Source organism: Citrus sinensis, chromosome 1 (assembly GCF_022201045.2).
Source record: "Citrus sinensis cultivar Valencia sweet orange chromosome 1, DVS_A1.0, whole genome shotgun sequence".
NCBI lineage: Eukaryota > Viridiplantae > Streptophyta > Magnoliopsida > Sapindales > Rutaceae > Citrus > Citrus sinensis.
The window spans coordinates 23,537,650-23,564,059 of NC_068556.1; the positions used below are offsets into that span (position 1 = coordinate 23,537,650).

General features: G+C 34.6%; 3 protein-coding genes across 4 annotated transcripts; 2 read left to right on the forward strand and 1 right to left on the reverse strand.

Moving 5' to 3' along the window:
- Positions 1-1,335: 1,335 nt before the first annotated feature.
- On the forward strand, positions 1,336-3,723 carry LOC102614303 (pre-mRNA-splicing factor cwf23). The gene is made up of 4 exons (XM_006489189.4): positions 1,336-1,755; positions 1,855-1,906; positions 1,993-2,060; positions 3,119-3,723. Exons 1-4 carry the CDS (start codon positions 1,600-1,602, stop codon positions 3,656-3,658), a joined length of 816 nt encoding a protein of 271 aa, XP_006489252.1. The 5' UTR covers positions 1,336-1,599; the 3' UTR covers positions 3,659-3,723.
- A 111-nt stretch (positions 3,724-3,834) lies between these two features.
- On the reverse strand, positions 3,835-9,061 carry LOC102625301 (pumilio homolog 24). The gene is made up of 17 exons (XM_006488958.4): positions 8,705-9,061; positions 8,557-8,610; positions 8,304-8,365; positions 8,145-8,226; positions 7,928-8,051; positions 7,709-7,792; positions 7,209-7,323; positions 6,560-6,710; positions 6,344-6,457; positions 6,103-6,174; positions 5,911-5,961; positions 5,758-5,808; positions 5,368-5,475; positions 5,089-5,277; positions 4,888-4,962; positions 4,392-4,639; positions 3,835-4,291 (listed from the first exon to the last, which is right to left on the reverse strand). The coding sequence occupies exons 1-17, from the start codon at positions 8,963-8,965 to the stop codon at positions 4,156-4,158; spliced, it is 1,977 nt and encodes a 658-aa protein (XP_006489021.1). The 5' UTR covers positions 8,966-9,061; the 3' UTR covers positions 3,835-4,155.
- A 4,892-nt stretch (positions 9,062-13,953) lies between these two features.
- Positions 13,954-21,482, forward strand: LOC102624824 (topless-related protein 2). Of its 2 annotated transcripts, none has more exons than XM_006488956.4 (25): positions 13,954-14,299; positions 14,398-14,577; positions 14,806-14,919; positions 15,001-15,159; positions 15,297-15,474; positions 15,577-15,706; positions 15,890-16,005; positions 16,115-16,250; positions 16,365-16,474; positions 16,841-16,910; positions 17,015-17,088; positions 17,173-17,268; positions 17,396-17,488; positions 18,063-18,190; positions 18,297-18,531; positions 18,644-18,802; positions 18,893-18,988; positions 19,219-19,371; positions 19,495-19,605; positions 19,760-19,936; positions 20,087-20,215; positions 20,300-20,395; positions 20,497-20,679; positions 20,755-20,930; positions 21,034-21,482. In XM_006488956.4, exons 1-25 carry the CDS (start codon positions 14,220-14,222, stop codon positions 21,245-21,247), a joined length of 3,393 nt encoding a protein of 1,130 aa, XP_006489019.1. In that variant the 5' UTR covers positions 13,954-14,219; the 3' UTR covers positions 21,248-21,482. The 2 variants fall into 2 exon arrangements, with proteins under 2 accessions (XP_006489019.1, XP_024958294.1); XM_025102526.2 differs by having other exon boundaries at positions 13,955-14,299; positions 21,031-21,482.
- The last annotated feature ends 4,928 nt before the right edge of the window (positions 21,483-26,410 follow it).

The window sequence follows — 26,410 nt, forward strand, 5'->3', positions numbered from 1 at the left end:
TAAAGAAATTAACAATACTCTGCAGCATTATTATTATCATTTAATGAAGAAAACAACAATATTATGCATTGGTTTTAGAATTCTTCCAACTCGAGGAGCTACACCGTAAATTTTGCGATTGCTCTAATCGACCTACGTATTAGGGACATTGGTGACCCGAGCAGAGTCAGTCCTAGTGAAACGCGCAAAATCCTGTTGATTCCAGCTTAGCAGACAAATCCAAACACCATAAAATAAAAACAATCAAAGCCCAATTCTCTAGATTCCAAGTTGACCCACACAATGCTCAGACAAAATTGTAAAAGGATCACTTTTATAGGACCTGTCTACCTTACAGATTCTGTAACATACGCACCCAATGCATGCACCACACCTGTCCTGCATATGGAGAAAAAGCGTGCAATTGTTTTTGTTTGGTAGCTAGCTAACCAATCAGGAGCTGGCTAAGTTGGATCTGTATGTTACAGAATCTGTAACTTAGCCAGCTCCCTTTTATAACGTGTCTCCACATTTGGCGGTAAATTACTCTCTACAAGAGATATTTAAATTTTCTCCTCCAGGTTTTTTTTTTTATTTTATCAATAAACTTCGATACCTATCTTTAAGATCGAGAGAGAAAGACTTAGGTGAGAGACAAGCCTAATATGTCGTTTATTTTATGATTTATCAATTATTATAATGAGGGAAAATAAAAATTTATACATGGAAGTAGGAGCCAAAAAGGGATATGTATTTCACCTTCTCATGATCAAGTGTTGGATGCAATTGCTAAATTTTCGAACTTCCAACATTCAACTAGGCATCATGTATGTGGGTCACGGCATATTGGACGCTCCTGGGTCACACGAATTCTGTTTTAGAATTCAATTTTTCTATTCAATTACCCTTGTTGAATTCAATGTCACCTACTAATGAAAAATACATAAAACTTTGGCTTCAACTTTATTTTCCTATTGGCCTCTTCTAAATCCCATTATCACTCCGTCGGTTTCTTTTCTTGACTCATCGGCATCACATTGATCTCTTGTTTGCTGCAAAAAACGTTTCATTTGAAAAGCCCTGCTGTTATTCTAATCACCAAAACTTCCTGTGATGAAATAATTTGTGTTCATTAAATGAGCAAATATATTAAAGAAAATAAATCTCAAGCATGTTACAAGATCCTCAGAAAAAATCTGAAAAGCACATAAAATGGCATAATTAAAAAATCATAATTCAAGTTTTTATGACAGTTATATTCCACTACCATATAGGGATGCAAATTTAATTGCCCAATTAAGGCTTAAGAATACCGATACTTTTTTTTCAAAATTGTCAACAGCTAGTTAACCCAAAAAAAATAAAATAAACCGGCTATCAATGAAATCACTTCCTGTAAAAGCACTTCCAAAGCGGCTGAAAAAATAACCACGTGACAAAATCAACGCGAGGCTCTCTCTCGCTATTTCTCTTCCCACCAACTGATCCACTTTCAAAAAAACTCTCCCGAAAACTTTGCTCTTTTTTCTTAACCGCTCCACTCTCATTTCCCAAAAAAAAAAAGAAAAAAAAAAATCACATTCTTTGATTCTTGTTCAAGTTTTCTTTAAGTTTTGTCAAATGGGGATATTTGATAAAGAAGATTCAGATATGAAATCCAAGTTAGTTCTAGAAATTTGCTCCATTTCAACAACCGCCATTGGCTGTGCTCACAGGCGCATTAGTCCTCCAAGCCCCGCCGAGTCACATTTCATCGACTGGTACCGCCTTCTCGGTGTAAGCTTTTCGAGCTTTCTTGATCTTTATGTTGATCAATCTTCATCTGGGTATCTTTCTTTCATTCAAGATTTTAAGTTTTTGCATTGATTTCAATAGGTTGACGAAGAAGCAACAATAGAAACTATCCGAAAGCGGTACCATAAACTTGGTAAGTTTCTTCAGTGAATGCATCGACATTGTACTTACATCATGTACGTGAATTGATGATAGGGGATTGTGTTTTTTTGCGTACAGCTCTGCAACTTCATCCAGACAAGAACAAGCACCGCAAAGCTGAGATTGCATTCAAGCTTATTTCAGAGGTTGGATTTATAGATTCTCATGTTTTTGTTAAATCTCGGCACATTAATTATGCAAATGTGATTCTTCTTTGAGATGGGTCATTTTTTTTTTTAATTTCATCACAATGCAAGAATAACGCTTGAATCCCTTTCTCACTTTGACCATTATTCAAATCTCTGTCGTTTTAATACCTTATTTCTTTACTGATATTGTAATTGATGTTCAGAAATCAAACTTTACTTGTGAATTATAAATGTGTTTCTCTTAATACACAACTTTGATATTATTATATTAGATTGACAGTAGAGGATGGTGGTTTTTCATTTTTTTTTTTCACGGTTTTAATATTAGGAAATAATGAGATAATTTTTTTATTTAAAAAAAAGACCCTAATGTATTCTCCTTTGCACAATTTACAAGACTTCTAAATGATGAATTGGGTCACAAGTTCAAGCACAAACACAACCACCTAAAAGATTGCCCAAAAAAAAAAATGACAAGAAAGAGAACGGAGGCCAGGAAAGTGTTAAATGCTGGTACTATAATGGTTGCATTATTGGAGTCTCGGGGTAATGGATGAGACAGTTAGTAGGGGTTGTCCCACCAGACAATATCGTAGAGAGAGAAGGTAACAAACATCATTCAATTTGACAACAGAATTTGGTTCATGTGATCTTTAACTTTACCAACAGCATCTGATAGTTTGGTAGGAGCACATTCATTTGGCAATATTGCACTCATAATGGGACCAACCTCCAGAGAGAGAGGAAAAAAAAATCTACAATTTCATCTCTTAGCTGTTAATGTTTTGTTTTGGAAATATGAGGTTTGAGTGGGCTCATATAAATAAGTAGGATATTCGAAGTAATTCCATTTGTTTTGAGTTCAGATATTTAAGCATGCAAGTGCAACAAAGCTTAACATTTACACAATAACAGTAAATTTTCAATCATTGATACTTGAGAACTGTTTATCTCATTCCACAATACCAGTAAATTAAAGTGACGGCGCTTTGGATCCACACACCCTTAAAAAATATCTTGTTTATTCTAAATGCTGGTTAAATTTCTGGCTGCAGGCATATACATGTCTCTCAGACACTGCCAAGAGAAGAGCTTTTAATTTGGAGAGATGGAAAAAGTTTTGCATTGAATGCAACAGAATCCCCTACACAAGCTGCAAGTCACCTGTGAATTCACGTACATCAAAATACAAGGCTTGGAATCCGGCTGCCTGGTCAAGATCTTATAAAATTCTGAGAAACCTGAGGGACATAAAGGAAAGATTCAAAGAAGAGGCGAAAGTGATAGAGAACTGTTTGAGTGCTGCTGCATCAAGGAAGGAATCTCTACTTGTTAATCCATCAAGCAATTTGTTCCAAAGTCGCCACAGGACCCAGAAAGAGACTCCTATCTTTGATCCATCCAACTATCTCTTTCAAGGATACCCGCATCTCCGAAATAGAATGTTTATCAAACCACAGAGTTTCTGGTACTTTCCTAGGGAAAATATGGAAAAATGTGATGAGGCAAGCGGGATGTGTTATGATTCACCAATCTTTGAGAGCAGACCACAGAGGGGAATGTTTAAGAGCAAATCCACTTGTATCCGTTCATAAATCGGCATTCAGATTTAACGTTTCATTAATAAAATACAATGCGAATTGCATAATCTCTTCTTTTATCAAGACTACATCCGCATTGCTTTTTTAGTAATCAAAATGCCTCTAAATAAATAATTGTATACATCAGAACTGAAACACAACATCAACCACGAAAGTGAAAACAGAAAATATATAAGTAATACATCAAAATTTTATAGCCACCTTCTTTCATGTTTTACAGAAATTGTAGCTAAAATCCAAAATATATTAGAACTATCTTTCACTCTGTAATTCCTCGGATCCATCTGGGAAAAACAGGATCATGCCAGATGCCTTGAATCCCACTCATCAGAGACCAATAATTGCCTATTTGATCACTTTATCTCCCATTAGATTCATGGATTGCTTTAAGCGGGGTTGAGTACAGATGCAAATTAGCCCATGATTCAATTATACCACCTCTATTCCATTGTAAAAGGAATCTTGCTCTTCCACCACAAGAGATGAAGCAACTAAACTTCTTTTGGCAGTTGCTTGGCTTCAGGGATTTTGAGGGAGCCACTATCTATCAAGGGCTGCAGCTCCGTCTTTGCCAATTCACGGACCTTAAAATCTGAAGATTCCAAGAAAGCAGTTACTACTTTGCAACTGCAATCACAGCAATGGAAATTAGTACATACATCAAAATTCACATGAACTTATCTTATAATTGGGTAAACTTGCAAGTAGAAAGCAAATTTAGCCTCACCTGTGACCTTGGGCCCAGAATTCAGACTTCCCTTTTAAAGCATTCTTCCATAAAGTGGAAGCAAATTTTGGGCAGTCCATGACTAGTTTCCTAATAGTGCGGCTGGAGTGGAAATTTTCAAGGACATGCTCCTCTTCGGATGCTTCAGATTTGGACTCTGATGCAAGAGATGCTATAGTCTCATGCAAGGTGTTCAACTTGTCATCCAAGGTTGGGCAAAGAATGTCATCAGAGCCCCCTTTTGCAACCTGTATGTGTCACATTTGATTAGTTGAGACATTATGGGGCAAACACATTGAAAAAGGGCCAACTCAGATGTTCCATGTCACATGTGCATGTCTGTGCACATAAATAGGAATTTTCGGAAAAAAACCTATTGCTTCCTTTTGGGAAAAATGAAATTTCCAATTTCCAACAGAACTTCAGCCAACAAACCTTTGGCAATTTAGGCAATACCATCATAAGCATAACAATTGGCAATGAACAATTTGACTACCTCGTATAAGACTTCTTTGCCAAAATTTGATCTAAGCAATTCTCCTGCATTCTCAATACATACATCGATCATACTCTGCAACACAGAACAAACAAGCAATTCAAGCTAGACACTAGACATGATGGATGCAAAACATCCAAATAATACTAGAAATCCTTCAAATACAATTGCCAACTTAGAAGTCTAACCAAAGCCACAAACCTCAGCTAGTCCACTGCTGACCAACAACTCTTGCCTTCTTACACGAGGGTCTTTCTTCCCACCCTCAGCTAAGGGAAGATTCTCAGCTGGACTTGTACTTTCATCAGCCTGAACTGCTACTACTTCTTGGTCAGCCATCTCTTTGCTAGATTCATTGTTCTTTGCTTCAGAATTTACTTCTGACCCTTCCTGATTTGAGAGAGGGAAGATCAGATTAAGTTGCAGCAGATCCACATCACTAGTGTAAGATAGTCTAGAAAATATCTCTCTTCATTTTACCTTGGCACAAAGAGAAGGAATAGATAAATTTAGGGAGCCCAGATCATCAGGGCTGAGATAACGTGAACAGTTAGGATGTAGTAGCTGCAGTAGCACTCGTCTTCCATTCTGAAATTTGTAAAAACCATTTGGAATGTAGAATTATCAAAAGAGTAAAGTTAAACTTGGAGGACTGTCTGGTGGTCTCCAGTCAGATACCTGTGTACAAACATACTACAACATCTCATAGGTAGGAATGTAATAAACATTAAACTAAAAGGAAATACCAAGTGTTGTATCACATAAAATGAAATGCTTAATAGAACAACCCACTTCTCAATCAAGGACATTCCAAACTTTCCTTAAAATTTAGTCATCAACATAATGTAAAAGTTTACGAAGAGTGCAAACCTTATCCATAACAAGCTCCTTTATAATCGATTGAAGCTCACGAATGATAATCTGTAAACAGGAGAGACTTATTTAGTAACTCTATCAAGAAACAGCACTTGCTAAGTGTAGACTATGTCAAACAACTATTTTGCTAAAAGCCTCAAAACCAACCTTTGTGATAAGTTTTGTGTCATCAACTATTGAAACAATGCAGAGAAGTACCTGCAACCAGACCATAAGATAGCATGGAATTAAGTAATTTATTCTAAACCAAGTCAAGGACCTGTAAATCAGAAAGCTAACAGGAACTGATAAATGCATCTTTTGGAATAACAATATTCAAGTGGTTAGGAGTAATCTTACCATACTCCCACATTGGTCATGAGCTACCTTGCCAATGTGCCCTTTCATTCCTTTGATAATCTTCTTTCTTTCCTAAAAATAAATCACAACAGTGAAGAACAACTCAAAAGTCAATGAAAGTCAGAAGTCCACATGCATTTCGTGTTTTTCTTTTTTTTTTGGGTGTGTTTGTGGGGGGGGGGGGGTTGTGGAGGGAAAGGAACAGAGAGATTCATAAAATCTAATATCAATTGCAACAAACCTTTGCACTCCCATGCTTGACACAAAGCATACCAATCTTAGAACCATCCCTAGTATGGATCATACGAACAAGGAGTGGGCCAGACAACTGTTGAATTATGTCTGCAGCAGAGGACTGTCAACAGACCAGACTTAGAAGAGAAAAAGATTACAAGTGAAGAAAATACTACAGAATTTCTCATAATTTACGGAATGCATATAAAAATCTCAAACACACCTTATCAGCCATGCTGAGATACTCCATCAAGACTCTGTGTATGATAGAATGATCAATAATTCCTTTCTCTAGAATTGGTTGAATTACAGAAGCCATATGTCTCAGCACTGATGCTTTCTGCAGGCCTAGCTTTGAAATTACATCGACCAACCTAACGCAGATTAAAAAAGATTAAACGGTTGGCTACAGAACCAAGACCTTGCTTGTGAATTTCCAATTCCACATGAAATGGCCCAATGAAAATGCTGTGAACAGATTTTAACTTTTAAGAAAATCCATACATGCCTATTGCAATACATTATAATCAATTTTCACAAGCATTTACAAGAGAGAACCATGAATCCCTTTAATCATCCATTAAAGAATTTTCTTCAAGAACAGAGGTTCAATAATGCAGTCTTCCTTGCCAAATGCCAAAGAAACGAACCTCCCCGGTACAACACTACAATGTCTTTTTTCAATAGAACAAATGCCCATGACTATTCAATGAAACTTAATTGTAACCAAAAAGGAAAAATGGAAAATTGAAAAAGGAAAGGAAAGTAATAGAATCCTCGGAGTTGCACAAGATATTGCTGCAACTATCCTGCTAAAACAGATCATCAATTAGTGGATTCATTGATGAAAGAATGTTAATTCTTTGGTTTACCTGCTCTCTTTGATTGACACCAGGTCCTTAAACAACTGAAGCTCTGTAGAGTACAATTCTACCAGAAGCTCTTGTTTTTGAGTTGCATTTCCCAGTTGGTATGCATGCTCGACAACTGGAAAGAAAAGAAAAAGAGTGAGAAACTTTATAAAACAGAAAGGGTCAAAGATAGATAGACCAGATTCCTACCAAGACGTCATCAAAATTTCTTGCAGATGAATCAATTAGTTAAATCATATTATAGTGAGACAGGTTTCATTTCTTTATAAATCCCAGGAAATTGCAAGTCTACCTACATTAAGTTATACAAAATTACTGCTGGAAACTGAACTAAGGATTTTCTTTTTCTTTATCACGTAATAACATATTTTAAAACCAAAGACTCTTAGGTGCCAAGTCCCAACCCTTGTAATGTGCGTATAAGATTACTACCATAATTGGGCCATTCTACTTTTCACATTGAAAATAAAAAAGCAAAGACTGAGATGGTAATAACGTACCAACAGATCCAACCATGTGTCGAAGAAGGGAAGCAACATTCCCATGGAGTGCTGAGATAAACCCTGCCAGCTGCTTCTTTGAAGCTACAAATAGAACATAAGAGCGTCATCAAATAATCTCAAAGTAGAGGGTTACAAGAGCAAGAACAACATATACGAATTATTCATTCAAGCAAAATACTAAAGTTTCTCTTTTAATTCTTAGAGGCTAAATCATACCATTATCTATCATTTTCTTCACGAGATGAACTGCATAAGTGTTATCAGCTAGGGAGAGAAAATGTGGCTGAAGCTCCTCAAAAACAGCATCTCTTTCAGCTTGTGAACAATACTTGACGCAAGTCTGAGGTGAAAGAAACATGAAAGGAACAAACTTAAGGCGAAAAAATCACAGATGTAAATACAAAAATTCCCGCACAAAGTTTCCAAAAATTACCTGAAGAACACGAGAGGAAACATGGGAGCCAGCAATTTCTGGGATCTTTCCCTTCATCTTCTGCAGAGCTTCACTTATCAATCTAATCAAAAGAAAGAAAAACATTCAAAATAACACAATTAATAACTGTGAATATAACATTTGCACCAAAATTCATACTTTGATCTAGTTTCTTTAGCAATATTCCGCTGCCTCATCTTCTCCCACAGTGATGCAAGCTCCTATCAAGATGAAAATAAAATTTGCTTAGTCAACAAGAGCTCGCAGTCTCAGCTATTTTACATGTTTTAACCAACCCCAGCACAAAAAAAAATTAAAATTCTTCGGCTTTATTCCTTCTATCACAAATGTACAACACATAGCTTCAATCCTAATTATGAATGAAGTGGACAAAAAATAAGAAAATGCATACCAGCTCCAAATCGTAATGCCTCTTCCTCTTCTTCTTCCTAGCCTCTGCCAGTTCCTGTAATTAAACCAAAAACACCAGTGTATGAGAAAAATGTAAAACTAAACTTTAAAAAAGAACAATTTGCAAAAAATAACGAAAAAATAAAAACCTTGGCACGAAGCCGAAGCTCGCGCTTCGTTAAGGATTGATTCTTTTCTTTGTTCCCATCCGTTTTCTGGAGCTCGGATTTAAATGGTTTTTGTTTTCGTTTATCTGGATTGAAAGGCTTCTTAAAGTCCTTGCTTTGAGATACTTCTGAGGGTTTTGAACCCGCGAGCTTCGGCTTCTTCGAAGCGGGGTTACTCGGTTCGGTTTTTGCGAATATTCTTTTCACGGGTTTGTTGGTTTCTGGTCTGTTCTTCGCCGCCATTGAAGCTTCAGCTCAACTGCTCAAATCTTTGTGTCTTCTCTTCTCCGCGAACTGTAACCGCTTGTGCTTTTTGCGGTTCTTGCGAGGGTTTTGGGGTTTCTAACTCTTCGGGCAGGGGATGTTAATGTTTATGGGCTGTTAGTTCCTACAAGGCCCACAATACGAGGCCGTTTAATGGCCCAAGAAACGACGAATTAACTCATACATATAGGCCCACAGGCCGAAACGTTGTTGTAAACTTTCTACCATAAAAGTTTGATACCAAAAATTGTTTACATTTATCTAATGATTCGTAAAAAAAAACTAATAAAGAGTTCAATAATTTACTTAAAAAAATATCTGAAAGTATTGTTCTGATATTATATTATATTATGTGGCTACAGGGATTGCCCGGCACATGTAGTCAGTCTCATTGCTTGAGTAACGAAAACATTTTTATTTAGTTTTTTTTAAAATTAAAAAAAAAAACAATAACTGCCTTTACTAATCGCATGTCAATATCAACAAGGGCGAGTGCACCATTAGCCGACCATTGAGCGCTCCTGATTCGCCCACCGTGTGATCTGGTACTTGCGAGAATAAATCCGTATTATCGGCTAACATGGTGGTTCAAAAAAAACCAATCAGATAAGAGTTGGTCCCACACGATGAACCTTTGACACGTTTCAATTTCAACATCAAGGGGGAAAAAATTGATAGTTTGCTTTTGTCTATTGGCACACATGAAAAGCAAAGATTTGACTCACTTCTCATTTCTCATGGGAGGGAGAGTAAATATGGCAAAAAATCCGATCCGGTCTTTGGTCTAATTGATTGTATCTTAATTTTTAGGACTTTAGTCCAGATTTTAAAGATTAAGCGCTCGTTTGGTAGCTAGATTGGATTGGATTGGATTGAATCGGATTTGATAAGATAGGAGTGAATTAGATAATACTATATTATATATAATATTATATTGTATTTGGTGTAATATTGGATTAAATTATAAATAATCATGCCTTATATTATAATATTATAATTTTCAAATTATTATTATTATTATAAACTAAAATTTTGTATCATTAATTATACAAATCTACCTCATTGATATTAGTGAAATATAAATCATAATTTGTATAATTTTTATTTTATTTTGTTAAATATATTTATGATATTTATATTATTTTTTATTCAATAATCTATTATTTATAAAATTTTATATTTTTAATATTAATTTATAATGTAAATATGAAATTATAAAAATATTTAATAATAAAGTAAATTAAAATGAATTTTAATTTAATGTGAAATTAATAATATTTTTAGTATAATTTATTATTTACATTATTAAAATCAATATTTTTTATTACATTTATCACATATTACTATAAGTTTAATATTTATAAATTATTATGTTTAATTGAGTTATCAATATAATCCAATAATAACTAATCTCATGGCCCCCTTAGGATAATTTCCTTTACAAATTTGAGATGATCTTGTGGGCCCAAAATAACTAAATCCTAATATTCTTGACAACACCAAACATGAGAATATGATAAAAAAAAATTTAAAAAAAAAGAGTTCAATCCCCACTTTTAATCCTTCAATCAAATATACCCTAAGAGTTAGATGAAGGTTCAATAAATTAGGACCCAATGACATTCGAGTTAGGGTTATGGCCTTACCAAAATGCCCTCATTGATCCTAAACCTTAAATTAACTTTTTACAAAAATAAAACTTAGAAGTTATTAGAGCACCAAACCACATACTGTCATAACCATACCTTAAGTATATTTATCTTTATTTTGTATTAATTTAGTTATTTTGTATTTGTTTTTTTTTTGTGTTGTTAGTTTGGTTTTTCTGTTAATTTGTTTTAATTGTTACATGTTATATTCTTGTTAAAGCTAAAATAAAATTAGTTTATTAAATTCCCTGCAACCAATTTTAACATAAAAAAGGTACAATACTAATAAAGAATGGATAATATGAGTCATACTTTAAAAGTTAAAAATAAAAAAGTAAAAAAAATTATGGCTAAACTTAGATAAAACTCGAGCCCAATGATGATTCGATAAGACATAAGAGTCAACTTTTTAAGGGTAACGTTAGGACTTGACATGGCCTGAACCCGACCCGATCCACTGCCAAGCCTACATCAGACGAAACCTATTCAGTTCAACTTCGAGATTGACTTCGGTCTTGGGGTTTCAGAATGAACTGGGCCAATCATATTTGGCATCTATTAAAAAAAAAACTAATTTATTCACTTGTATTCAAAAGTTAATGATAACAAAAATTGGCTCCACAATTGTTTTTTTTTTCCCCCTTAACATTCCATTAAAAATTTACTGATAATATTGCCATTAAATTTTGGATTAGCTTTGATCAACACAAAGCTAATGAACACAGACCACAGACTAGAGGACTTCATTAATGTCGTAAAAAAATAAATTTTATGACTATATAAGTTTTGATAAAATACTTTCTTAATTTTACAAAAAAAAAAAAGATAGGCTCTTTCTAATAATTTAATAACAACTCAATTTTCTATACAGTTATATATAAAGTACTTGAATATGCACTTTTTTTACTATAGAATTTCCTAAATATACATCATTAAGGAATTAAAATAGAAATCAAGTATGAGCTTAGTTGGCATTTTTATTGTTTTTCAACAACCTAACACCTAATGGTATAACACTAAGGTAATATTTTATTTATTAATTACCTTGGCTTCTACAGGAAAAATATTTGTAAATGAGAAGGCATTATCGAACCTTATATTATATTTTTCTAAAAGTCTTAATGTTTGGCAGCAAGGAAAACAAATGTAGTTGGGTCGTGGGTAAGATTGGTTGGAAGATAAAGTGCATTAACAATTGAAATTGAATATGATGATCAATTTGTGAGTGTCTTTTATTATAATGTGGTTGCTTGGTCATGTGAGGAGCGAGGACATCATCTAGAAAATGACTACAATCAAATCGTTTTGCTCAAAACGTTTATAAAATTTGTCATTCGATTCAGCCATCAAGAATAGTGACCTTGAAATTTGGAAATATCACATGGGACAACTTTGATCTATAATAAAAGTAATAATACAATTATAAAGCAATGATACAATTCTTTATGGAGTATATATTAGGACCGGTCGAAAAGGGTAGTATTAATAACCATTTATTTTGGACAATAAGAGTTTCAATATTTGAATCTCTAAGTACATTCTTCTATTTGAATAATTCATTTTATACTTAAGAATTTTTATTATATTTTTTATCGTGGTTATCTACTTTTAGATAAACTTATTTTAGGATTAAATAAATTTATTTACCTAGTTACAAATTTAAATATTGGGAAATATTGATTAAGTTTTTGTCCATAGTTTTCCCTTCTAGAAAATAATATTTAAACAAAAAAAATTTCAACGGACTTATTGATATTTTAAAAATATTCTAGAGTTGAAAAGTAAAATTTTAGGAGATTTGACCATTACATTATGATAAAAAAAAAATTTACAATATTAAAGAAAACTCCGCAAGACAGAACGCCACGTAATCTTCCGACAAGGCGACATGACGTGGTGGACGTTAGTACTTGTATTCAAAATAGACTTGAGTTCCCAGCTTCGATTCCGCAATCACTTTCTAGTTTCGCTGCCACGTTTCTCTACTTCCCCTCTCACACCCCGCATCCTCCATTAGCGACTAAAAACTCACCACGTAAGCACCACAACAAGTATCATTCTATTCGGAGTAATAACATCTAAGTCCCTGTCTTTTATAAAAACCATATATAATGATATAGTTTGAAATTAATTAACACAGCTGCGATATTTTAATGTTTTGTTATTGAGGTAAATAGAAAGAATTACTTGCATTATACAATTCGACGCATTTAGATGAAATTTTTTAAGTGTTTTTGTCTTTTTCATTTTAATTGGAAATATTTTTATTTTATTAATTTAAGAGGCCATCTATTCTTCAATCATCTATGATTGTTTGAAATAACTTCTTCACGAATTTGGTTTTTTTACTATAGTCATGATAATTATCTTTCCATCTTCCTCAATTAAATCTTTTAGAATTAGGATATCCAATCATAATTGATTTCTTAGATGACAATTTTGTCTATTGTATCTTTTGAAGAACTTTATTTAAAAAAGAAAATCACCAAATACTTATAATATGAAAATAGTAATTATGTTAAAACTATATGGCTACTGATATGAACGTCCATACTTAAATATGTGTACTTCGTCTTCTAAGATTTAAAATTACAAAATTTTCTTTTATTTTTCTTAAATATAAAAAACAACAAAGACATATTATAGGCCAATGAAATTACACATGATTCTTTTCATATTCTTAAATTTAATCAACTAATAATAATAATCAATCACCTAAACCCAATGTGTTAATAAAATATAATAAATAAAAAAGTTAAGGCTACGACTATGTTGGAGTTGATTTATAGTGGAGTACGAATTTTAACCACACACTCAAAATGATAAATTGTAAAAAACTCATTATAACTTTGATCGTGTGATTATGAATGAGTGCTCTATCTTAAAGCAGTTTGAAGATAGCCGGACCCAAAAGTTAAATGTTTAAAGCTCATTACGTGATAATACAATTCCATTAACAAGCTTTGAAGCTTATCAAGTGACTTGAACCACCATTTATTCTCTAATTCTTTGAAGCCTCGTTATTGACGCATCATTGTAAGAAGATTAGTGAAATAATATTCAAACTATATTCTTGTTTTATTATTGTACAAAAACTAGGGAGTCACATATTATTTTATTCTTTCACCTCCATTTTCGTGCGAAAATATACTCATCACACAGGAACACAGCCCCACAGGCAACGCGCACTTGCCTGATCAGGCCGCCATGAGATCTGATAACTTATCATTCCACTGATACGTTAGGTAACTTATCACTGATAGGTCGGTGAGAAACAAAGACACTGCAAAACGCATCGAAGAAAGTGAGAACAAGTCATCTCTCACGCACACTCTCTCTCTTCTTTATCTTTTTCTTTTGGCAGCTTTTTTCGCCTTTTCTTTCTTTCTTCTCATGACTGTTCTCGTTGAAAGCGAAGCATGGAAATGCAAACCCTAGAAATCAATCGCCTAAGAGAAAAGACGCCGTCGTTTTCTGTCCTCAACCTCTCTTCTCTTCATAAGGCTTAAATTCTAAACTAAGACTCACCGTTTAATGATTTAATCTATTTCGTTTCCTGCATACGTTTCATTTTCGAGCTAAAAATGTCGTCTTTAAGCAGAGAATTGGTGTTTCTAATTCTTCAATTTCTCGACGAAGAGAAATTCAAGGAGTCTGTACACAGGTAATAAGCTCTTTTTTTTAAAAAATATATCTTGTTTATATAACCGTTTGATTGAGCTTTGACGGTCGTGATGTCACTGATTTGAATATTTGATTTAGATTGGAGCAAGAGTCAGGCTTTTTCTTCAACATGAAATATTTTGAAGAAAAAGCTTTAGCTGGAGAATGGGATGAAATTGAAAAGTACCTCTCTGGATTCACTAAAGTTGACGATAATCGTTACTCCATGAAGATTTTTTTCGAGATCAGAAAACAGAAGTATCTAGAAGCTCTTGACAGGTACTTTATTTTTTAGTTATTTTGTATTTGAAAAAAACTTTAAAAAAAAAAACTGCGGCGGCAGTTTTGGTGGTTTCTCACGTTTTGGTTTGCATTTGTAAAGTTGCTTAAAAAATTAAACTATAATGCACAAGTTGAGAAATCTGATGGAAAAATTTGTCACGTCGATCTTTTGTTTTTGGATTTTGTGGTTTGTTTGTAATTTTTGTTTTTTGAAATTTTGGTCAGGCATGACAGGCCGAAGGCTGTTGAGATTTTAGTGAAGGATTTGAAGGTTTTCTCTACATTTAATGAAGAATTGTTCAAGGAAATTACACAGCTTTTGACTCTAGAGAACTTCAGGTAATTTGATTTTGGTTTTTTAGCTGCTTGGAATTTGAAGAGAAAAAGAATATAGAACTGAGAAGTTGGGGGTTAATGCAGGGAGAATGAGCAGTTATCGAAGTATGGTGATACTAGATCAGCTCGGACCATTATGTTGGTGGAGCTGAAAAAACTGATAGAAGCGAATCCCCTGTTCCGGGACAAGCTTGTTTTCCCATCTTTGAAGACATCACGTCTCCGAACTTTGATAAATCAAAGGTAGAACTTCAATGCTTTTAAATCTTCATTATTGGGTTTCCATCTTGGTATTTATGTGTTGGTGTTCATGTCATTGACAATGTGACTGGAACCAATTTAAGTATTTTTGCTCACGTGGTGATATATGGTGTTTGCAGTCTGAACTGGCAGCACCAGCTATGTAAAAACCCAAGGCCCAATCCTGACATCAAAACCTTATTCGTAGACCACAGTTGTTCACCTCCAAATGGGGCTCGTGCACCAACTCCTGTCACTCTTCCAGTTGCAGCTGTTGCTAAGCCTGCAACTTATGCTCCACTTGGGGCTCATGCAGTAGTATGATCAAAATCTTCACTTTTTTTTTTCAAGTTATCAATGTAAGAACATGTATCATCTTTTTCTGAGCTTGAGATATTTCCTTTCGGGGTTATTATACAGCCATTTCCACCAGCTGCGGCTGCTGCTAATGCTAATGCGTTAGCAGGATGGATGATGAATGCCAACCCTTCCTCATCAATTCAATCATCCGTTGTCGCTGCTTCATCGTTGCCTGTTCAACCAAATCAAGGTATTCTAGTTGTTTCAGAACACCGCAATTGTTGAGATAATGTCATGACAAAAAAGAGTTGATGTCAAACAGTTATTACCTATGATTCTTTCTTTTAAATGAAATATTCTGCCAGATAATCAACTCTACCGTATAAGCTTTTAACTTGATATTCCTGACATCATGTACTATCCATTACAACAGTTTCTGTTTTGAAACATCCAAGAGCACCTTCAAATACACTTGGAATGATTGATTATCCAAGCTCTGATCATGAGCAACTAAAGAAACGTTTGCGGGCTTCACAGTCTGTTGATGAGGTATTCTTGCAAAATCTATGTACATTGCATGAAGTTATGAGTTATCATGCTTTGTTTTTGTTTTCTAGGTTAAAAGCTACTGCTTTTGAGTTTAATTTTAATTTTTCAGGCTACATATCCTGTTCCTTCTCAACAAGCCACATGGTCACTCGACGACCTACCAAGAGCTGTAGCTTGTACCATGCATCAGGGTTCCTCTGTTGTAAGCATGGATTTCCATCCTTTTCATCACACATTACTTGTCGGTAGGTTGGATGCTAACCTTCTATGCCAGTCAACTGTTTGATTCTACCAGTTTTAATTTAGGCGCTCTGCAGCTTGACTTTTTTGACTGACTGGGTTCAAATTTTCATGGGCAGTTGGTTGTGGAGATGGTGAAATTACACTATGGGATGTGGGGCTGCGTGAGAGGCTGGTTTCCAAGCCATTCAAGATATGGGATATGTCAAACTGTTCTATGATGTTACAGGTTGTTATCTGATCAGTTAACCAAAATATTTCAAATCATGCTTCTCATATTCAAAATTTTTAAATAAACTGATTTGTATTTGGCCTAAATTTATGTCATGTCATTCTTTTTCGAGTATTAATCTCTAGATTAAATTAGTTGAAAAGGATAAGTTATGGCGTCACTGGTTACTGTCATTTGTCTATCCTAGTCTGTTTCTCGTTAAGAAAATTTTTCTTGAAAACTAAAGCTGAATGTCAAATTATTGAAGTGGTAATTTCCTTCTGATTGGATAATTGAAGTTGGTATGCTTTCCGATGCTGTGGCCCTGCTTGAATTCCGATAAAGTATTAGTATTTGCTATATGTAATCGAGTTTCTTTTACAGGCTGCTATTGTCAAAGATTCATCGATATCTGTCAGCCGTGTGGCATGGAGTCCAGATGGGAATTTTATTGGTATGTGCAGCAACACACACACACACACACACACACACATATATATATATAATTTGCTATATTATTTTACTCTTTTACAACTTTTTTTTTCTTTTGGGGTGCAGGAGTTGCATTTACAAAGCATCTGATCCATCTGTACACTTATCAAGGATCTAATGATCTATGCCAAAGTTTGGAGGCATGTTTTGTTTACTTTTGGCTGCCTTTTCTAAAAGAAATTATTTGCAACCGTAAAATGATTTTAGCTTCTACATTTTGGCAGATTGACGCTCATGTAGGTGGTGTGAATGACTTAGCATTCTCTTATCCAAACAAGCAACTCTGTATAGTGACCTGTGGAGATGATAAGTTGATAAGGGTGGGGTCAAATAAAACACTCTGTGCCTATCAAAAAAAATAAAAATAAAACACTTCGTGAATTCATTTTTCATTTACACTTGTATTAGCTTTTCCTTTTCAGCTGAGTTATTGAATAATTATTACAGGTTTGGGATTTGTCTGGAAGAAAACTCTTTCAGTTCGAAGGCCACGAGGCACCGGTTTATTCTGTTTGTCCCCACCAGAAGGAAAATATTCATGTAAGACATTTTTCTAAGAAAAAAATAATAATAATGATTTTTATTACAACAATTGAAAATCGGTGCACAAATTTGGTATGGATGAGGTAGTTTTTAGAATAGAAAGGTATTATAAGTTTTACTACAGTTGAGGCTACCAGTTGAGGAATTATGCAGTTTAAGTTCAGATGTGTTGAAACTGGGAGAAGTACCATCTGTCGTCTTTTTGTATGACTTTATTCTCTAAATTCTTCTTCTGCAAGATTTGAATAGATAGATAATGTTGGAATAGTGATTCCACTATTAATTTGTTACCATGTGTCCTGTTCTATGCTCACTAGCTATTATGGGGATAGTAATGTGGAGGGAAATGAAAGAGGTAATGGTCATGAGCCATGTTATAGTGGTCCTTGTTTCATGCTCTTTCGATTGTGTTCCATACCTTGTTTTATAAATTGGGTTTCATATTAACACCATGATTAGAAGCAATTGATTTTAAGCATGGTATAGTTACTGTAGGACGAGACTGATGATGTTCTTCATATGCTGAACATTTTTTTGCTATGAATTTGTAACATTCTCTAAATCGTTGCAGTTTATATTTTCAACTGCCGTTGATGGGAAAATTAAGGCTTGGCTGTATGATAATGTGGGCTCCAGGGTTGACTATGATGCTCCTGGGTTGTGGTGCACCACAATGCTCTATAGTGCTGATGGGAGTAGGTAAGTGAAAGATTAGCTACATATTTATGCAACAGGAAGCTTTTAGGTAGGCTTGTGTTTCTAGTGGGTCATGTATGAGATTTAACCATCCTCTTTCAAAACTCAGGTTATTCTCTTGTGGAACAAGTAAAGAAGGGGATTCTCACTTGGTTGAATGGAATGAAAGTGAAGGAGCTCTAAAGAGGACTTATATCGGCTTCAGAAAGAAATCTGCTGGTGTAGTGCAATTTGATACAACAAGAAATCGCATTCTGGCTGCTGGTGAAGATAACCAGATTAAGTTTTGGGATATGGACAATGTAAATATGCTCACAAGTACAGAAGCTGAGGGTGGACTACCGGTTGGCAACTTGACCATCTGTCTTCAATTTCCTTTGTGTTTTTCATAGTTTGACTGGCAGATGGCTCCAATTTTGCTTGTGTTGTCTGATATCATTATTTCTATTACTTCAGAGTCTTCCTCGCTTGAGATTCAACAAGGAAGGAAATCTGCTTGTCGTTACTACAGCAGACCAGGGAATCAAGATCCTTGCAAATGCTGATGGTCTGAGAGCCTTAAGAGCAATTGAGACTCGAGCTTATGAGACATCGAGAGCAAGCACTGAGATGAAGGTTTTTATCTTTGCCCTTCAAGCTACCTGGATTATTCTGATTTAATTTGCACTTTCGTTTATATTGGTTTGTTGTTTGTTTGCGAATCAGGTGCCTGGTTCAGCTGTGGTTACAACTATCACTCCAGTCTTAAGTAAAGTGGAACGTGTGGACAGAAGCTCTCCTGCCAGGCCTAGTACTATCCTTGTATGGAAAATAAATTACCAAGTTTAATTTTCTTTTTTTTTTGGGGGGAAATTTACAGTAAAATTACTTGAAAATTTTCATTGGCAATTGATTGACACATGAACTTGAAGTATCGAAGTATTGTTTTTCATTTAAAAGAATTGACCAGCATTTCTACCTGGACATCTTTTTCTTTGGTGTGTGGGACTATGTTTTGTACTGTTGTATGACTTGAAAAGTATCCATGTTAGAATGGAGCTGATTCTGCGGCTAGAGGCATAGAAAAACCCAGAAATCTGGAGGATATTTCTGATAAAACCAAACCTTGGGAACTTACTGAGATTGTTGATCCTCTTCAATGTCGAGTTGTCGCTATGCCAGAGAGCACTGATTCTGCTAGCAAGGTTTTATTTCAGTAAATTTTTATGTCCTTCCCCCCCCCCCCCAAAAAGTTTATTCTTATCGATGCGAAATATCTGTTTCAAGCCATTAATCTTTTTGTATTTAAACTCATCGTTGTTATGAAGGTTGCTCGACTGCTTTACACAAATTCTGGTATTGGCATTCTTGCCCTTTGGTCAAATGGGGTTCAGAAGCTATGGAAATGGAACCGCACTGAACTGAATCCTAGTGGAAAGGTGAGGGGTCTATACTCGCAGATAAGGACATGTGCATGCATACATTTGATTGTTTTTATTTTTGTAATGTGTCTGTCTATGTATTCTGGTTAACATTCAATATATGGAGCAAAGTTTTGTTGCTGAGATTTCTAGCTTATTTGTGGGTTTAAAGGCAACTGCAGCTGTTGCCCCACAGCACTGGCAACCAAGCAATGGTCTTCTTATGACCAATGATGTCCCAGAGAATGCCGAAGATGTGGTTCCGTGCGTAGCACTCTCAAAAAATGACTCATATGTCATGTCTGCCGGTGGAGGAAAAGTTTCGTTGTTTAATATGATGAACTTCAAGGTAAATTTGCAAACCCCTTGCAAATGCTTGCTGACACAGACAGGTGTATTATTGTTTCCATTGTGACCGACAACTTTGTTATGAAAGTGAAGATATAGTGGATTTTGATGTCATTGATTATGTAATTTAGAGAATTGTATTGCTTTCTAGGTGATGACAACTTTTATGTCACCTCCGCCAGCTTCAACTTTCCTAGCATTTCATCCTCAAGATAATAACATAATAGCAATTGGGATGGAAGATTCAACCATCCAAATTTACAATGTTAGGGTGGATGAGGTGATTACTTTAAGCATTTTCTTTTTGTTGTTGAGTCGATTTTTCAACTGCTCCAATGTAAGTGAGCTGCTCTGTTACTGTTAGGTTAAAACAAAACTAAAAGGTCACCAGAAGCACATTACTGGTTTAGCATTTTCCACCAACCTTAACATCCTGGTTTCATCAGGTTCTGATGCTCAGGTGTGCTGAACATGCTACTTTTTACCTCTTTTTATATATAATATCAACTTCTTGCCTGCCCCTGAAGTTCTTGGTCTTGTTTTAATGGATGCTTTTTGCAGCTAATCTTCTGGAACACTGATACGTGGGAAAAGAGGAAATCTATTGCAATTCAACTGCCTGCCGGAAAGCTGCCTGTTGGTGAAACTCGAGTGCAGTTTCACTCTGATCAAGTCCGCTTGTTGGTGAACCATGAAACACAGCTAGCAATTTATGATGGTTCCAAGATGGAATGCATTCGGCAGGTGGAAATCAACTTCTTAGATATGTAATTATGTTTGTTGGCGATAAGTTGGTAAATTTTTTTTTCCACTTTGCAGTGGGTGCCACAAGATGTACTTTCTTCGCCCATTTCTTCTGCGGCATATTCCTGTAACAGCCAACTAATTTATGCTACTTTCACTGATGGGAGCATTGGAGTATTTGATGCTGATAGTTTGAGGCTAAGATGTCGTATTGCCCCATCAGCATACATGTCCCAGGCATCGCCAAACAGGTATTTCAAGCATTGCTTGCATGGTTTCCCATGGCTACCACCACCCTGTGTACCATCTTAGGACAACATCTGTTACTAATCTCTATGTTCTATAATGCAGCAGCCAAACTGTGTTCCCGCTAGTTGTTACGTCACACCCTCAGGAGCCAAATCAATTGGCTGTTGGGCTGACGGATGGATCTGTTAAAGTTATAGAGCCTTCAGAGACTGAGAGAAAGTGGGGAGTAGCTGTTCCTGTTGATAATGGAACAGACAACTGCAGAACTGTAACATCGTCTGCCACTAACAATCCTACACCTGAGCAGTTCCAAAGATGAAGTTTCATCTTTGAAAGATTTGTATATTATCATCCATGTACACTAGTAGGTTGGCCTTCTATAGTTTTCTAATCAAAAGTGTGCAACTTAGGAAAATTAGTTAGAGTAAGATAATTTTCATGTATATTATTCATTGATTTCTCTGATAAATGTGATGTCTAATTGTTTCTCGAGTAACCGGTTCTGTAATATACTAATATGTATGTATCTGCATTTCATGTACTTTAGACCACAAGGGACGGTGCTGATCAAACACACTATATACTCATAGTTAATAACTTTTAAATTTGATTTGGGACACAAGGGCTTGCTCAGGTAGGAAATTTAATATTTTTTTTCCATTCAAAATTAAAAAAAAAAAATATTGTTTCTAACTACTCATCAAATAATGAAAATAATGAAAGGACGCTATTTTTCCTTGCTGGGTGAATCGGCTATCGTAGTTGCGTAGATTTATAATTATTTGTTTTTAGTCGCTATCTGTTCATTAATTGCTATTTGGTAGCCATTAGAGAATTGAAGGTTTCTTTGGTTCTCTTGGAGGTTCTCGTGTTTAAGAATCCTAGAATTTGATTTGCTCTTTGTCATTTTCCTCTGCCCTTTACCGGTGCCTCAGGTTGGATAGGTAGATTTTAGATGCGTTAATATGATGCTAAGATGATATCAATTTTTGTTTTTTTTGGAATTTTGTCATATCCCTTAAGGATTAATAGGATGATGCATAAGGCCAGCAACAAGCCCATCAAGTGAAACTGTGAAAGTTATTTAGAACGTACACCAAAACTGTTAAAAGGTATGTAGAATGCACACCAGACAAGTGATTTTACAGTACCAGACATGACGTCAGACATGAGACATAATGACATATATTCCAATTCAACCATCAATAGCTCTCTGTTCTGATTTTGTTGATGAGGTGATATAATGCATGGGGTTCTCAGACCAACCCTAACCCTAGGGTTGATCTGTGCTTATGACGCTTCCAGTTAAAACCAGTACTATTACTGCTGCTAGTTCGGATAATTGCTTCCGTGCTAAAATCATCTGCACAGCAGAGCTCATCTGTCATTTACAGGAACTGCTGGGCTCTCTCTTTCTAATCAAAAAGTCAAAAAAAGTTGGAAATATTAAATAGGAACATGAACACTGTCTTGTCTATCCAAGATCAAGATCAACCAAAAATGTGAAGATTATTAAACAATTTAGTGACTAAATAAGAAAATTGCTTAAGTGTCCATTTGTTAAAAAGTCCTTTTAACTCTTTCCCTTTTAACATTTTCTGCTTCTGTGTACTGTCTCACTTGATTCAAACTGTCATCGCCGCTTAGTACTCCTATTTCCCAGTATATTGTATTTGTTGAACAAACCAAGATTCGAACAAGGCAGCCACATGGTGGGGATCAGAGGCTATATGTACTTGGCTAGAGAAGTTGCTTTAGCTATGTCAGTCCCTCAATCCTTAAGCTGAAACTGCTGATGATTTGATTTCATCATGGTATTCATACGGTCTCGCTCTTGCTTTGCATACTAATAAAATAAATAATACACAGACAAAACCACAATTCCAGGGGGTGTTTTCTTGTGTTCTTCTGAGCTGCACGTACGCGGCACATATGGTTTAATAGTCTGGCTGCTTTGGATGCTTCTCTTTATTATTAGATTGGATTGGAATATTTTTCTATTTGATAACGAATCTGCTCAATATAATACAATATCTATCCCTTCAGTTCCAGCCGCGGCCCCTTAAACATTCCAAGTATATATGTGTGTGTGTATATATATTCTGTGAATTGTATCTCTCAAGTAGATGAATGCATGGCCTGCAATTTTTCAAGTATCCCAAGCCGGCTCGAGTTACTTGGTACATGTATACCACTCACTCTCTCGTTGTGGAACCATATTGACTTAAGAGTATTCATGGATGGTCCATAATCTAATAAGAATACCATCATTGTTATGCTTGCCATGTCCATGCTTGCGTAAATAAGACTTTCGTCCCAAATAATTTAATCATCATTTCATTTTTCCAATTCCAACATTTTCAAGTCATGCATCTATGTTAGGATCGCGAGTGTACCAAAAGTCTAAACTTTTACAATCCTACCCAATGGGTTAATTGAGCATATATAGTCAAATATTTTACTCTACCAGTCAAATATTTTACTCTTACCTCACAACTAAACATATATACAATAGAGAAATGAATCTCTTAAAAAAAATCTAAATTTGAAGTAAGATCCTCATAGGATTTAAATATTTCTAAACTTTTAAAATGCTTGCGTCGTCTGTCTATTAATAATAAATGTATTGTCGGGATTTAACTACTTTTAGGAAAAAAAAAATCCTTTTCATACTTAAGATTTTATGTAATAGTCTATTTCATCCCCACTCTTTAAATAATAGGTCAAAACATCCTTACGCCAATTCACCGTCTACTGTTGTTAACTAGTAATTCATTGAGGGTAAAATATGATTTTTTTTTAATTAAAGTGATACAAACTATGTTAAAATAATTTTTTACACAATTAAATAACACTACAAAATATGCAAAAATTATTAATTTATTTTAAATAAAATCAACGATGAAATAGTTTGATATAGCCTAAGCAACAAATTGTAATTAACACAATATCTTTAAATCATTAGAAGAAAAACTAAAAAATACATCTAACTTTTATTTGCTTGCATGTGCTGAACATATTCTTAATCTTCAATCAATTTTTATTTTGAACTTTCCCACCACTTTTCTTTGACCATTATTATCTCTCGTAGTCCTTACCACTGTCTCCCAAAGTCGGCTCACAATGCAATTAGAGAGTATACTTATATGAACATAAAACTTGTGATTATTTTTTGTACTTAGATCTAGGGTTTATAGGACTTTCATGCTGCCAAATATAGAGAGAAGTGCAAAACAATTGCTTGAAATGGTATTTCTTATTTAGCGGGATTAGATAAAAATTAGTTTTAGTTATATGTCAAGTTTTATTTATTTTTTCTAATTTTCTCTTTAATGGAAAATCCTTTTTTGCCCTCAACAAATTACTAACAAATGGCATTTAACTAACGATGAGTTAACGAGAATGATATTTTAGACTATTGTTTAAAAAACAAGGATGAAATGAGCTATTATATGAAACCCTAGGAATGAAAAGGATTTTTTTCCCTACTTTTATATAAATATTTAATCTACCAGCAAAACAATCACCAAAATTTTTCTTGAGAAAAAGTCGAATCACGAAAGAATTCTGATTTCTCGAACTGTTGGCCTCTCGATGGAGGAGAAAAATATTTTACCATCCTCCGATGGTATAGGTGGCAAATTAGGGGGAATCTACACTTTAATGTAATTAAATCATTATTTTCAATTTGATAGATACTGAAGTTATGTGGCCAAGTTACCACTTTTATCACCATTACAATCTTGTATCAAAGTCAGACTTAGAGATCAAGGAGATACAACTGGCAAAGAATTGTTGGTCACCTACCAAAGAGAAGGATCATTATCTAATAAGGAAAGCTTAATCAATCCTTATCACCAAAATAGCAACGATGACTTTTGCTTTTGTGTTCTGACTGCTATTCTTCATCTTCGATGAACATTGCTTCTGCTGCTGTCAATTTTGCATTATTCAAACGTCAAGATCACTTTAACCATTCACACTGCGTGCTGCTGCATATATACCTTTTTGCTTAATCTGCCCCCACGTTGCCATTGTAACCTAAGCTCTTCTTTTATGTTGCATCTTAACTAAAATCATCTTCTCTTTGCGCGATGATTACATGCTAGGCTTGAGGATATATTATATATATATATATATGTTGTATAAAATTCGGAGTTCTAATTGAAAGGTCAGAGAAAGTTGGCAACTACAATACTATTTTTAGCAGTTGGGGATTAAATTTTTAGATACCAAATTCAAAAAGTACAGTAAAAAAATCTCTGGTGTCCAAAAGTTGTCCAAGTCATGGCTGCTTTAGCGGCACAATTCTGAAAGTTGGCATAGAAGCATCCAAAGCAACAACCCAGATCAAAATTCAAGACTATAGCCGCCTCGCTATTTTATAAGTCTCAAACTGTTTTAGAAATAGACACATGAGCTACCTTTTGTCCATGAATTTTGTTACATTATAATTCATTAATCTTAATTGTCACTATAATAAATAATCTTAAGAGGGGATAAATGAAATTCACTAACAGAATGGAGTCTAAACATCTATTATATTTCTCAAAAGAATATATAAAAGTCTTTTTTTTTTAAATAATAAAAAATTGTAAGAATCTAGCTGTCTATCCTTTTTCCCTTATCAATATTGCGCATTACTTACGGCCAAAAAGGAACAATCGAATCAACCAAATTTCATATTCAAATTATAAAATCAGAGTCGCGGATTTGTTTTGAAAATCTGCGGGGCTCTATACAAAAAGGGTAAGTATATTTTTGGGTCTAAACCAGCTGTAGTTTCCACTACGGACCAAAGCATGCTATAGTTTTCAAGAGAATGCATGAAGTTTGATTCCAATCACGAGAGAGCATTTCGCTGCTTTGATTCCGTGAACCATGCACTGCATTTGCACGTTGGTCATGCCCATTCCAGCGCTGCAAATCGAAATTGAAATAAAAGTTCATTTATATTATAAGATCCTATAGACCCACTTTCTAGAAATTTCACTGGTGAAGTCTAAATTTGGTGAGCGAACCCAATCATAAACAAGAGTAACCATCAACCATTTTTCATATTATGGTCGTATTTAGAATTAAAGTGCTGCAACATAAAAGCTACAATTATTATAGAAAAAAATTGTAATTATAAAATAAAAATTGATATATAGTATATAGTAAATATAATGTTTACATAATATTTTAATAAAATTATAAAAAATATAATAAATTTTTCATTATATAAGTAAAAAATCATGTTAGCATACATTTCAAGATATAACAGATAATTTTTATCAACCACTTAAATAATGTTGTATCTTTTAAGTTACAATTGCCCAACCTCAATTCTAAACAAGTTTAATAGCGTGCAATATTGTCTATTGTTTAATTAATCTAAAAACTTCAACAATAGGGACTGTTTACACGGCGTTTTAATTAATTTACAACTTCAACAGCAAGGATAGGCTTTGTAAAGGGCCTACTTATATTTTCAACTTTA

Bases quoted from the DNA above. Each gene is read 5' to 3' on its own strand.
- LOC102614303 (XM_006489189.4), top strand. From the start codon at position 1,600: ATGGGGATATTTGATAAAGAAGATTCAGATATGAAATCCAAGTTAGTT. The intron at 1,907-1,992 runs GTAAGTTTCTTC...TTTTGCGTACAG, and splicing joins AAAGCGGTACCATAAACTTG to CTCTGCAACTTCATCCAGAC. The intron at 2,061-3,118 runs GTTGGATTTATA...TTCTGGCTGCAG, and splicing joins CATTCAAGCTTATTTCAGAG to GCATATACATGTCTCTCAGA.
- LOC102625301 (XM_006488958.4), bottom strand. From the start codon at position 8,965: ATGGCGGCGAAGAACAGACCAGAAACCAACAAACCCGTGAAAAGAATA. The intron at 8,366-8,556 runs GTATGCATTTTC...TCATCTTGATAG, and splicing joins GGCATTACGATTTGGAGCTG to GAGCTTGCATCACTGTGGGA. The intron at 6,458-6,559 runs GTGTGTTTGAGA...GTCTGTTGACAG, and splicing joins ATCTCAGCATGGCTGATAAG to TCCTCTGCTGCAGACATAAT.
- LOC102624824 (XM_025102526.2), top strand. From the start codon at position 14,220: ATGTCGTCTTTAAGCAGAGAATTGGTGTTTCTAATTCTTCAATTTCTC. The intron at 16,251-16,364 runs GTAGGTTGGATG...TTTCATGGGCAG, and splicing joins TCATCACACATTACTTGTCG to TTGGTTGTGGAGATGGTGAA. The intron at 19,372-19,494 runs GTTTTATTTCAG...GTTGTTATGAAG, and splicing joins GCACTGATTCTGCTAGCAAG to GTTGCTCGACTGCTTTACAC.